General features: G+C 48.3%; 1 protein-coding gene across 1 annotated transcript; it reads left to right on the forward strand.

The window, feature by feature from the left end:
* Positions 1-3111: 3111 nt before the first annotated feature.
* Positions 3112-10225, forward strand: RNASEH2A (ribonuclease H2 subunit A). The gene is made up of 8 exons (XM_027850815.1): positions 3112-3332; positions 3697-3768; positions 3907-4033; positions 5536-5623; positions 5706-5843; positions 5974-6061; positions 9635-9758; positions 9960-10225. Exons 1-8 carry the CDS (start codon positions 3206-3208, stop codon positions 10117-10119), a joined length of 924 nt encoding a protein of 307 aa, XP_027706616.1. The 5' UTR covers positions 3112-3205; the 3' UTR covers positions 10120-10225.
* Positions 10226-10964: the final 739 nt, after the last annotated feature.

A 10964-nucleotide genomic window follows, 5' to 3' on the forward strand; every position in this document is an offset into this window, starting at 1 on the left:
CGGGGGTAAGAAGAGGAGGAGGAGTTGGGTGGGACGTATGGGAGCGCGCCTGGGGGCGGACGCGACACGCCAAGGCGGGCCTACTGATGCGTCGTAGGGGGTGTGGGGTGGGGTCGAGAAGCCAGAATACTCCGAAGCTGAAGGGGCGGGGGCCACTGACCTCTTCCATTCCCCTTGTCTCCTCCTCTCTCCTGACCCTTCTGACTAGCAGCTCAGATAACGGAGCTCCGGGAGAATGTTTGGACCAGGCACTAACAGCGGTTAAGGGGGCTACTGAAGAGAGGAGCCAGTGGCCGTGGATGGCCAGACTGCAGCTGAGGTTGCTCCTGCTCTTCCTTCTGGCCCGGCCCCCAACCTGCCTAGGCCCAGACTATCACTATTTTGGAGAGCACGGCTCCGGAGATTCTTGGGAGAGAGAACTGGGTAAGGGGTTGAGAGTCCCTCGACCCCCAGAGCCTCCAGACTTCACCTCCCCAGATGTTATACATCTGTGAACTGAAGGAGACTTCAGTTGGTGGAGCGGGCTCGGGGAGGGTGCAGAGTGTAGCTCAGGTTTACACCCAAAGAAGATCAGAGGCACTTGTACAGTGCACCCCACCTCCCTCTGTCATTTAGCGAAGATTTACAATCCCTCCCCCCCACACACATACACAATGAAATCTGCCCGGATTCCTCCCTGTGTCTTATTACTCAATTCAACAACTATCGTTAAGGGTCTTGGCATATTGGGAAGTAGCCCTTTTAATCCTGGAAGTTTTGGGTGGGAGAGAAAACCCTGCCAAAGCTCAGGCTCCCTGGCTGACCAGTCTTTTCTTCCCCCAGAGCCAGAAGAATTGCCACTGGGCCCGTGGGGTCCGTGGACCTGCCAGTGTCTCCTGGGAGTTCAAGAGCGGAGGCGGGATGTGGTAGGGGCATCTGCAGGGCCTGTGTTTCTGGACAGGGACAGCCTCGTGCAACAACAGCCCTGCAGTCACAACAACTGTACTAGCTGCTCTCGGGGCCAGTGTGACTAGCGGGCCTGAGGACACAGAGTGAGCATGGCCAAAAGCAAATGCCTAAACCGAGAGAAGGAGAAAGGAAGATAGAAAACTCAGGGAGGCCCTTCATGTGTACCTTACACCATCCCAGTTGGATTTTGGGTAAGGAAGAGAGAAAGATCTGAACTTAGGAAAGGGGTATCCTGAGGGGGAAAGGACATGGTGCAGGCCCTGGTAGCAACAGTGCTGGGGACTCCTGGGTTGATATCACTCTTGTCTATCTGCTGCATGTGGGGTTCAGTTTTTCCCCTGAGGCCTACTCCACCCTGAATGCTTTGAAGATCAGTATGAGATCATCTCTATCATTACTATTGTTATGAAAGGTAATTTTCAGCCTTGCTGTAAAGCCACTCCAGCAGGTCCGGGAAGATCCATAGCCACACCCACTACATGCCACAGCTGCTGGGTCAGGAAAGACTCAGCCTGAGGGGACCCTACCTGCTTGGGTCTCAGGAGGCAGATGCTGGTTCTGTGGGGGCTGTGCCTAGTCTACTAGGAGAGGTCCCTAGTGTTCTCAGGCAGCAGAAGTGGAGAAGATAGTGTTTGCTGAGATGACCTGATCCCAGTGGATTAGATTTTTCCGTAGTTCCTGCTAAGGCCTCCAAATAGTAGTTCCTACTGCTATTAGCGTTTTGGAGGCATGAACAGAGAAGTTTGACGTGAAAAGAACACTAGCCTTTTTTGTTGAGTCATTTCCATCATGTCTGACTCTTTGTGACCCCATTTGGGGTTTTCTTGGCAAAGATACTTCAGTGGTTTTCCATTTCCTTCTCTAACTTATTTTATAGATGAGGAAACTGAGGCAAACAGAGTTAAACGACTTGCCCAGGGTCACACCGCTAGAAAGTGTCTGAGGCCAGATTTGAACTCACAAAGATGAGTCTTCCTGACTCTATCCACTCTATCCCAGCTCTCTATCCACTCCATTTGGACACCTAGCTACCCCTGAGACTGAGCCAAAAGAACTGGGTTAGAATTCTGGCTGCATATAATAACTCTGTGACATTGGGCAAGTCCTTTTCCCTCTCTGGTTCTCAATTTCCTCACCTGTAAAATGAGGAGGTTGGACTAGATCAATACAATGAATGACTACTCAGTCAATAAACATGTATTAAGCAGAAGCTGAAAATACAAACAAAAATGAGTCTCTGTTCTTAAGAATCTTACAGTCCTGGGGAGGGGGGACTGTGTCTATAATAGATGTATTATACATATGTAACATGTATGTCTGTATATGTATATTAAAAAGTTAATAAGGGGCAGCTAGGTGGTGCAGTGGATAGAGCACTGGCCCTGATGTCAGGAGGACCTGAGTTCAAATCCGGTCTCAGAACAAACTCTTAACACTTGCTAACTGTGTGACCCTGGGCAAATCACTTAACTCCAATTGCCTAAAAAGGGGGAAAAAAAGTTAATACAAAATTAATTCACTGGGGAGGGAGTGGAAAGCACTGGCAGAGTTAGGGGATCTGGCAGCATCTCACGTAGGAGATGGTGTTTGAGCTGAATTGTGAAGCTAAAGATTCTCAGTGAAGGTGAGGAAAGACTGCATTTCAGAGCTGTATAGTCAGGGGACGTAGGATAGGTCATGTGTGAGGGATAGAACAAAGTAAGCCAGTTTGGCTGGCTGTCCATAAAGTGTAAAAAGCTTGGAAAGATGGATGTCAGGTCGTGAAGGGCTTTAAATTCCAAAGGAGTTGGTATTTTGTAACAGAAGCAATAGCGAGCCTCTGGGACTTTTTACATAGGGCAGTGCCTTGGTGTGTGTTAAGCAGGGAAGTTACTTCTTGGCAATGGAGAGCTTTAGTTAGTCAGTAGTCAGTCAAAAAAGCATTATAGATGGATACAGGTGGATGATGTTCGACGGGAGATTCATGCTTAAGAGGAGAGCTTGGATCAGGTGGTTTTTGAGCTCCCTCCCAGTTCCTGAAATTCTAGGTTTCTTCGTTTCCAAATCCTTTTACAATGCTTAGTGAATCTGTGATTGACCTGGGACGCACGGCTAGGTGGCGCTCTTGCTGATGAACTACAACTCCCAGGAAGCTACGAGGATATACAGCTAGTTCAGGATTGGCTCAGACGTTTCCGGGGGCGGGGAGCCCGCCTAGACCTGTGCTAGTTGCGGGATCTCCCGGCCAGTGTCCGAGACTGCTTGGTTTGCTGGGAGCATGGATCTGGGAGACTTTGAGCGGGACAACACAGGCAGCTGCCGTCTGAGTTCGCCCGTACCGGAGCTGTGCCGCACCGAGGACTGCTGCCTGGGCATCGATGAGGCCGGCCGAGGGCCTGTTCTGGGTGGGATTGGGGCCCGGGCTGGAGCCTGCGTGCTGGGGCGGGGAGGGGAGGATTGCATCCGGGCTTGTCCTGGGGTGGGCTTCGAGCTAGGGCGTATTGCACGGGGGCTGTGGGATGCATCGGTTGTAGGACAGGTGAGCTCTAGGCTAGGGGTGGGTTGCAGTGGGGCTGGGGGTTGCTCCAGGATGGGCACTTCTGAGGGGTGGCAAATTGCCCCCTGGAGGTGGGCCCTGGTTGTAGAGCAGTTGGGCTAAAGGACTGCTGTGGGGTTGGCCGTGGTTGGAGAGTAGGCTCTGGCCTGGGGGAGTCAAGATCCAAGATTCGGACCCGAAGGCATCTGACTCTAGCTCTCACCTTTTGCCAGGCCCCATGGTCTACGGCATCTGCTTTTGCCCCTTGTCCAAATTGAGCAACCTGGAGGCCCTGAAGGTGGCAGGTGAGTCCTGCACTACTGGCTTTCCTGGAAAGGAAAAGTATGTGGGGTATGGGGTATGGGGTGGGGGGTGGGGACAGGATTGTGCCCCTGTGACTAAGCCTCCCCTCCTTGCATTTCTTCTCTTTTCCACCCTGACAGACTCAAAGACCCTATCGGAAGCAGAGAGGGAGAGACTCTTTGGGAAACTAGATCAGGCCCGGAGCTTTGTGGGCTGGGCCTTGGACATTCTGTCCCCGAACCTCATCTCCACCAGCATGCAGAGGCGGTGAGGGCTGTTCTTGGGTGGGCAGCAACTTGACCCTTGTGCCACTCAACCTGGGTAATGTCAAGAACACTAGATTTCGGGGTATAGGGTCTCAGAGCTGGAAAGGGATCTTGGGCATCATCTTCTAGCTCAACACATACCTTACCCAACATCCCCTCCATGGAGTGGTCACCCATCCTTTGCTCGTCAACTTCAAGTAGAGTAAAACCTACTTAACCCTGCCTGAGCAAGCTCATTTCCCTTTTGTATAGCCCTGTTAGAAAGTACTTCCTTAGATTGACTCTAACATGGCCTCTACACTATTAAAGATTATTGGTTCAGAACTGCAAGGGATCATAGAGTATAAAGTTCCTTCATTTTCCAGATGAAAAAAGCTTTTTTTGTGTATGGGGGCAACAGGATTATGTGGCTTGCCCAACGTCACACAGCTAGTGTCTGAGGCCGGATTTGAACTCTGGTCCTCTTCAGGGTTGGTGCTTTATCCACTGTGTCACCTAGCTAACCCCAGATGAGGAAACTGAGGCACAGAGAGGTTAAATGCCCATGTATCTATAGTTACACAGCTATCAAGTTTTCCCAATATAGTTTTATTTCATTAAATATTTCTCAATTAGTGTAAAATTTTTTTTTAACATTCTTTTTTTAAATTTTGAGTTCAAAATTCTCTCCCTTCCTCCTTCTCCTCCTTGATCCTTGAGAAGGCAAGCAATTTGATATAGATTATCCCTGTGAAGTCATACCAAACATAAGCTATGAAGTTTTTCAGGTGGGATTTAAACCCAGTTCTTCCTGACTGTAAGACATGTCTTCGATCCACTCCAAAGTGGCTCACTCTCATTGAATTTAGTCATTCTTCCTCTATAGCCTTTGAAATACAGTAAGGTCTCCAAAAGACCTGAGTTTGAGTCATAGGGTCACAGATTTAGAGCTGGAAGAGACTTAAGAGGCTTTTTTTTTTTTTTGTAAGGCAGTCAGGGTTAAGTGACTTGCCCAGGGTCAGACAGCTAGTGTCAAGTGTCTGAGGTTAGATTTGAACTCAGGTCTTCCTGATTCTAAGGCCAGAGTTCTATCTACCATACCACCTGGCTGCCCCTCAGAGAACTCTTAACTTCTTGCTCAAGGCCATCTACCTAGTAAATGTCAGAGGCAGAATTTGAATCCTGATTTTCCTGTTTCCAATTCCAATACCCTCTTCACTCTATGACATTGCTTCCCCCTTTTCCCCACTTAGCAGCTGTGTGACTTTGAACAAGTTCCTTCCTCCTTTCTGGGCCTCAGTTTCTCCCACTGTTAAATGAATGAGGTAATTGGCTGCTGTCTAAAGTCCTTTCCAGCCATAAGGTCTATGAGGTTTCAAGACCCTGCCTTGGAAAGGCAAAGTCACGCCAGGCTCAAGTTAGGTGGTGGGAATCCTTAAGTATCCTCAACAAAGATACTTAATTGCCCTTTAATAAGAGCTGGGGCCCTGCAGGGTATGAGCATATCCATGTGTTTCCTCCTAGGGCCAAGTATAACCTGAACTCCCTTTCTCACGACACTGCCATGGCCTTGGTGCAGCTGGCTCTGGATCAGGGTGTGAGGGTCACTCAGGTCAGTGGCACCTATGGGGTAGGGGGAAGTTGGGCCAATTGGGGCTTCCCCTACTCTGACCTTTATCCCCTGGTCTCTCCAGGTGTTTGTGGATACAGTGGGACCGGCTGACAAGTACCAGCAAAAACTTCAGGAGAGGTTTCCAGAGATAGAGGTGACTGTTCGACCCAAAGCTGACTCCCTCTTCCCTGTGGTCAGCGCTGCCAGCATTTGTGCCAAGGTGAGTTCCCCTCCCATCGTGTTGTCTGGACTCCCCAGACCCAGATAAGTGCCTACTACATACCCACAAGAGAGATGTACCAACCTGCCTTTGGCCTCATACCCACCTTTACCTAGCCTACCCCCTCCAGGTTGCTCGAGACCACGTCGTGAAGAAATGGAAGTTTCTGGAAGACCTCGGGAACCTGAAAATGGATTATGGGTCTGGCTATCCCAATGGTGAGTGTCAAAGTCAAACCAGTGGCCTTCCCCCCACCGCCCCCCCCTTCCCCTGTGAAGCTAAGACTGGGTTAAAGAGGGGACCACCCTGTAATATGGCCACAAGGGGGCATGAGACAAAGTCTGAGATGGAAATAAACATGGAGATCATATTGTCCATCCGATGCCATCATTTTATATCTAAAAAAACCAAGTCCCAGAGAAATGAAGGGACTTCTCCAAAATCACTCAGAGAGTAAATGAGAGTAATGAGACTGGAACCCAGAGATTCTCTGATTCTCAAACCAGTGCTCAGCTCAACTCAGCCAGCATTTATTAAACAATTCAGCTGTGTTCCTTGTACCACGCTAGGTGCCGGAGAGACAAAGACAAAAATGAAATGTTTCTCTTTCTATCCCTCGAGTTTACATTGGGAGGGTGTAACGTGAGATCAGGGAAGATTTTCTTTAGGAGCCTCAAAGGAAACTAGAGAGTCTAAGACAGGGGTGGGGAACCTTTGGCCTCAAGGCCACCTATGGCTCTCTAGGTCCTCAAGTTCAACCCTTTGACTGAATCCAAACTGTGAAGTGGCTTTAAATGGCAGGCTTTCTATATTACCCTAGGATCACTGGAGAGCCACCAGAGACTTTTTGGCGATTGTTTGGAAGGTGGGTTGGAGAAGGTAGATACTGGAAACCAAAGGACCATTTAGGAGACTGTTCGAGTAGTTCAGAGGAAATGTAATGAGGATGGTGACCATGTGACTAGAGAAGAGGCCAAATAGGTATAGGAGATGTTGTGGAGACAGGATCAACAGCTGTGCAAATGATTAGATGTGGGGGGTGGGAGAGAGGAAAGAGAGCTAAGCAAGGCTGATGCTGTAAATCTGAGCTAGTGGAAGGATGGTGAAGTTTTTTTAATTAAATTAAAAATTAAATTAAAAAAACAGCAAAGTTTTAGAGATGGGGCTAGGGGAGATGATAAATTCTTTGTGGAGATGTGGGAGGCGGAGGTTTGGTTGGGACAGTGGTGGTAGAGTTCACCAGTGAGCAGTTGGTGGTATGAAACAGGAGAGAGTTTTTGTTTGTTTGTTTGTTTGTTTTTTTGGGAGGGAATTGGGGTTAAGTGACTTGCCCAGGGTCACACAGCTGGTAACTGTCAAGTGTCTGGTCTGAGACTGGATTTGAACTCAGGTCCTCCTGACTTCAGGGCTGGTGATCTATCCACTGTGCCACCTGGCTGTCCCTATTTACTTAGTTTTCTTTTTTTTTCCTTTTAATTAATTAATTTATTTTTAGTTTTCAACATTTACTTCCATAAACTTTTGAGTTTTAAATTTTATCCCCCTCCCTCCCCTCCCCAAGACAGTGTACAATCTGATATAGGCTCTACATATACATTCATATTAAACATTTTCACATTAGTCATGTTGTAAAGAAGTATTGGAACCAATGGGAGAACCACGAGAAAGAAGAAACAAAACAAAACAACACAAAAAAGGAGAGCAAGTAGTATGCTTCGATCCTCCTTCAAACTCCATAGTTCTTTCTTTGGATATGGACAGCATGTTCCATCATGAGACTTTTGGAGATGTCTTTGATCCTTGCATTGCTGAGAAGAGCAATGAAAGTTAGTCATCTCACATTGTGGCTGTTACTGTGTACAATGCTCTCCTGGTTCTGCTCACTTCACTCAGCATCAGTCCATACAAGTCTTTCCAGGTTTTTCTGAAGTCTACCTGTTCATCATTTCTCATAGCACAATAGTATCCCATTACATTCATATACCACAACTTGCTCAGCCATTCCCCAATCGATGGGCATCCTCTCAATTTCCAAGTCTTTGCCACCACAAAAAGAGCTGCTATAAATATTTTTGTACATGTGGGTCCTTTTCCCATTGTTATGATCTCTTTGGGATACAGCCCCAGAAGTGCTATTGCTGGGTCAAAGGGTACGCACAGTTTTATAGTCCTTTGGGCATAGTTCCAAATTGCTCTCCAGAATGGTTGGATCAACTTACAACTCCACCAACAATGCACTAGTGTTCCGATTTCCCCACATCTTCTCCAACATCTGTCATTGTTCTGTTTTGTCATGTTGGCCGGTCTGATGGGTGTGATGTTTCATTTAGTTTTCAGATCTTGTTTCTTCCTCCACAGGATCTCTTCTCTCTACTTCCATGTCTCCACTCGCACCCAAACCACCTTAGTTCAGCCCCTTATCAGCTCTCCTCTGAGCTGTTAGATTAATTGCAGTAGACTTCTCATTGGGGTGTCTGCCTCGTCTCTGTACTCTCCAATCCATCCTTTACACTGCTGTCAAACTGATTTTCTTAAAGTACAAATCTGACCAACTCACCGTTCTACCTGTTAACCTCCAGTGGCTCCCTATTACTTCCAGGATCCACTATAAACTCCTCTGCTCAACATTCAGAGCCTTTTACAGTCCTGTTCTCACCTGTCCTTTCCTTTCTTTTTTTTTTTTCTTTAGTGAGGCAATTGGAGTTAAGTGACTTGCCCAGAGTCACACAGCTAGGAAGGATTATGAGGCCGCATTTGAATTCAGGTCCTGCTGGCTCCAGGGCCAGTGCTCTATCCACTGTGCCACCTGGCTGTCCCCTTTTCCTTTGTTTTTGCAAATCTCTCCTCTCTCTAACCACTTTGGTGCAGGCAGACCCGCCCTTCCTGCTGTTTTGTGTGCCCAGCACTCCATGTTTGGCTTTCCTACATTTTTACTGGCCACCACCCGCTTCTGTAGTGCACTTCTTCCTCAGCCTTCATCTGTCAGAATCCCAGCCCCTCATTTTGTTCAAGGTTCAGCTTAGATGCTGAGACCTTTCTTGGTGTCCTCCCGGGACTTCCCCTGAAAATCACCTTGTATGTGCAGGTAAGTCTCTCAGATAAGCCTGTAAAGGTAGGTAGGTGGCACTTCAGATAAAACCCTGGACTTGGAGTCAAAAAGACCCGAGTTCAAATCCTGATTTAGATACTTACTGTGTGATTCTGATAAATCTCTTTGAGCCTCAGTTTCCCCATTTGTAAAATGGCATAGATAGTAAGTACACCCACTCCACAGGGTTGTTGGGGCTCAAAAGAGATGATGTGAAAAGCTCTTTGGGATCTTTAGAATGTTATATGAATGCTAGTATCATTTCTCTTTGTGTTGTATATACCTGTATAGGTATGTGCTGTTTTCCCTGGTTAGAATGTAAGCTCCTTGAGGGCAGGGTTCGTTTTCTTTTTTCTCTCTATAATCACTGTGCCTGGCATGTAGCAGATGTTTTTAAAAAGACCCAATAATTAATTGATTAGGGAGCAGACACCAGATGGTTGTCCAGTAAAGGAGACTGAGGAATAGTTAGGCAGATGGAAGGGGAACCCAGAAAGAGCAGAATTAAGGGGGTGGAGTATCTGCAGGAGCAAGTGTGGTTGACCATCACAGATGAGGGAACTGAAGCTCACAGGAGGGCTCACAGGGGGACTATGTGTTAATGGACCCCAGAATCCTGGTCCTCCAGATCCCAAGATTTATTCCACCTGGTTTGGACCTGCCCAACCATGACCCTTCTTTTGTGACCCTCCTTCTTTCCCAGACCCCAAGACCAAGGAGTGGCTGTCCCAGTGCCTGGACCCCGTTTTTGGCTTTCCCCAGTTCGTCCGCTTTAGCTGGAGTACTGCTCAGCTCATTCTGGATGGACGTGCTGTGCCTGTTCGCTGGTGGGTGACCCTGAGCCCCCTTGGGGGAGGAACAAAGGAGCTGGCTGGCAACATGTTGACCTCAGCACTCTTGGGCCAGGTGGCTAGAGGCCATTCGGGGCCTCTAGGGATTGGTGGAGGGTTGGGGAGAAGGCTGGAGTGGTGGGAATCACTCTGGCTTGTGCATCTGCCTAAACTATGGCACATTCCTCCCCCATGCAGGGAGGACTCAGAGGAAGAGGCGGGAGGCCCACCAGCTGCTGGCAGGGGTTCTGGCACCCCCTCCCTTCTGTCCTACTTTGCCCGTACACAGGCTCCCACAGAACGACAGTCCCACCGGTTCTTCCATGAGAGGGGGTTGGAGACAGTTGCTGACTTATAGAAATTGTTGAGAAAGTTGATGGAGGGGAGCGATGGGAAGGACTGTTGCTTTGTGTCTCTCTCTTCTCCCCTTCCTGTTAATTTGTAATAAAATCTCAGGAATAGCAGCGAGGTATCTATCTTTGTCTGGATTCAGGGGGTGGATGGATGGAGCGAGCAGGGAAGGATACTTGAGCCCGGCTACACAGTGTGTGAAATCATAGCCCCCTCAAACCTTGATGGGGCCTCCAGTCTTTAGGTAGCCCTTCTAGGCTATCCCTAACGAGTGATCTGAGGCTGAATTTGAACTCATGTCTTCCTGACTCCAGGTCTAGTCCTCTATCTATTGGAGAGTATTTCAGGCATGGGAGACAGCAGCACAGAGGCATGCATGTGAAGATGGGGTGTCATGTGTAAGGAACAGCAAGTAAGTCAGTGGTGTTGAATCCTAGAGTATGTGGAGGACAGTAAAGGGTGAAGTGTAAGAAGCCTGGAAAACTGGGATTGGCTCAAGTTATAGAGGACCTGAAATGCTGCGCAGAGGATGTCATATTTGATCCTGGGGGAACAGGGTATCACTGGAGTTTATCGAGTAGGGGATCACATCATCCAGCCTGTGCTTTAGGAGAATCACCAAGATCTTTCCACTCGTGGCCACCATTTCTTCAATACCTCTCACCTAGATTATGCAACTGCCTCCTAACTGGAGTCTCACTACTCCAGGGGTGGAGAACCTGTAGCCTCGAGGCCACACGTGGCCCTCTAGGTCCTCAAGTTGGGCTCTTTGATGGAATCCAAACTTCACAGAACAGATTGTCGCACCCAAGGACCTAGAAGGCCACGTGTGGCCTCAAGGCTGCAGGTTCC

The sequence above is a fragment of the Vombatus ursinus genome, unplaced genomic scaffold (genome assembly GCF_900497805.2).
Source record: "Vombatus ursinus unplaced genomic scaffold, bare-nosed wombat genome assembly UNPS02009173.1, whole genome shotgun sequence".
In the NCBI taxonomy this organism is placed as follows: Eukaryota; Metazoa; Chordata; class Mammalia; order Diprotodontia; family Vombatidae; genus Vombatus; species Vombatus ursinus.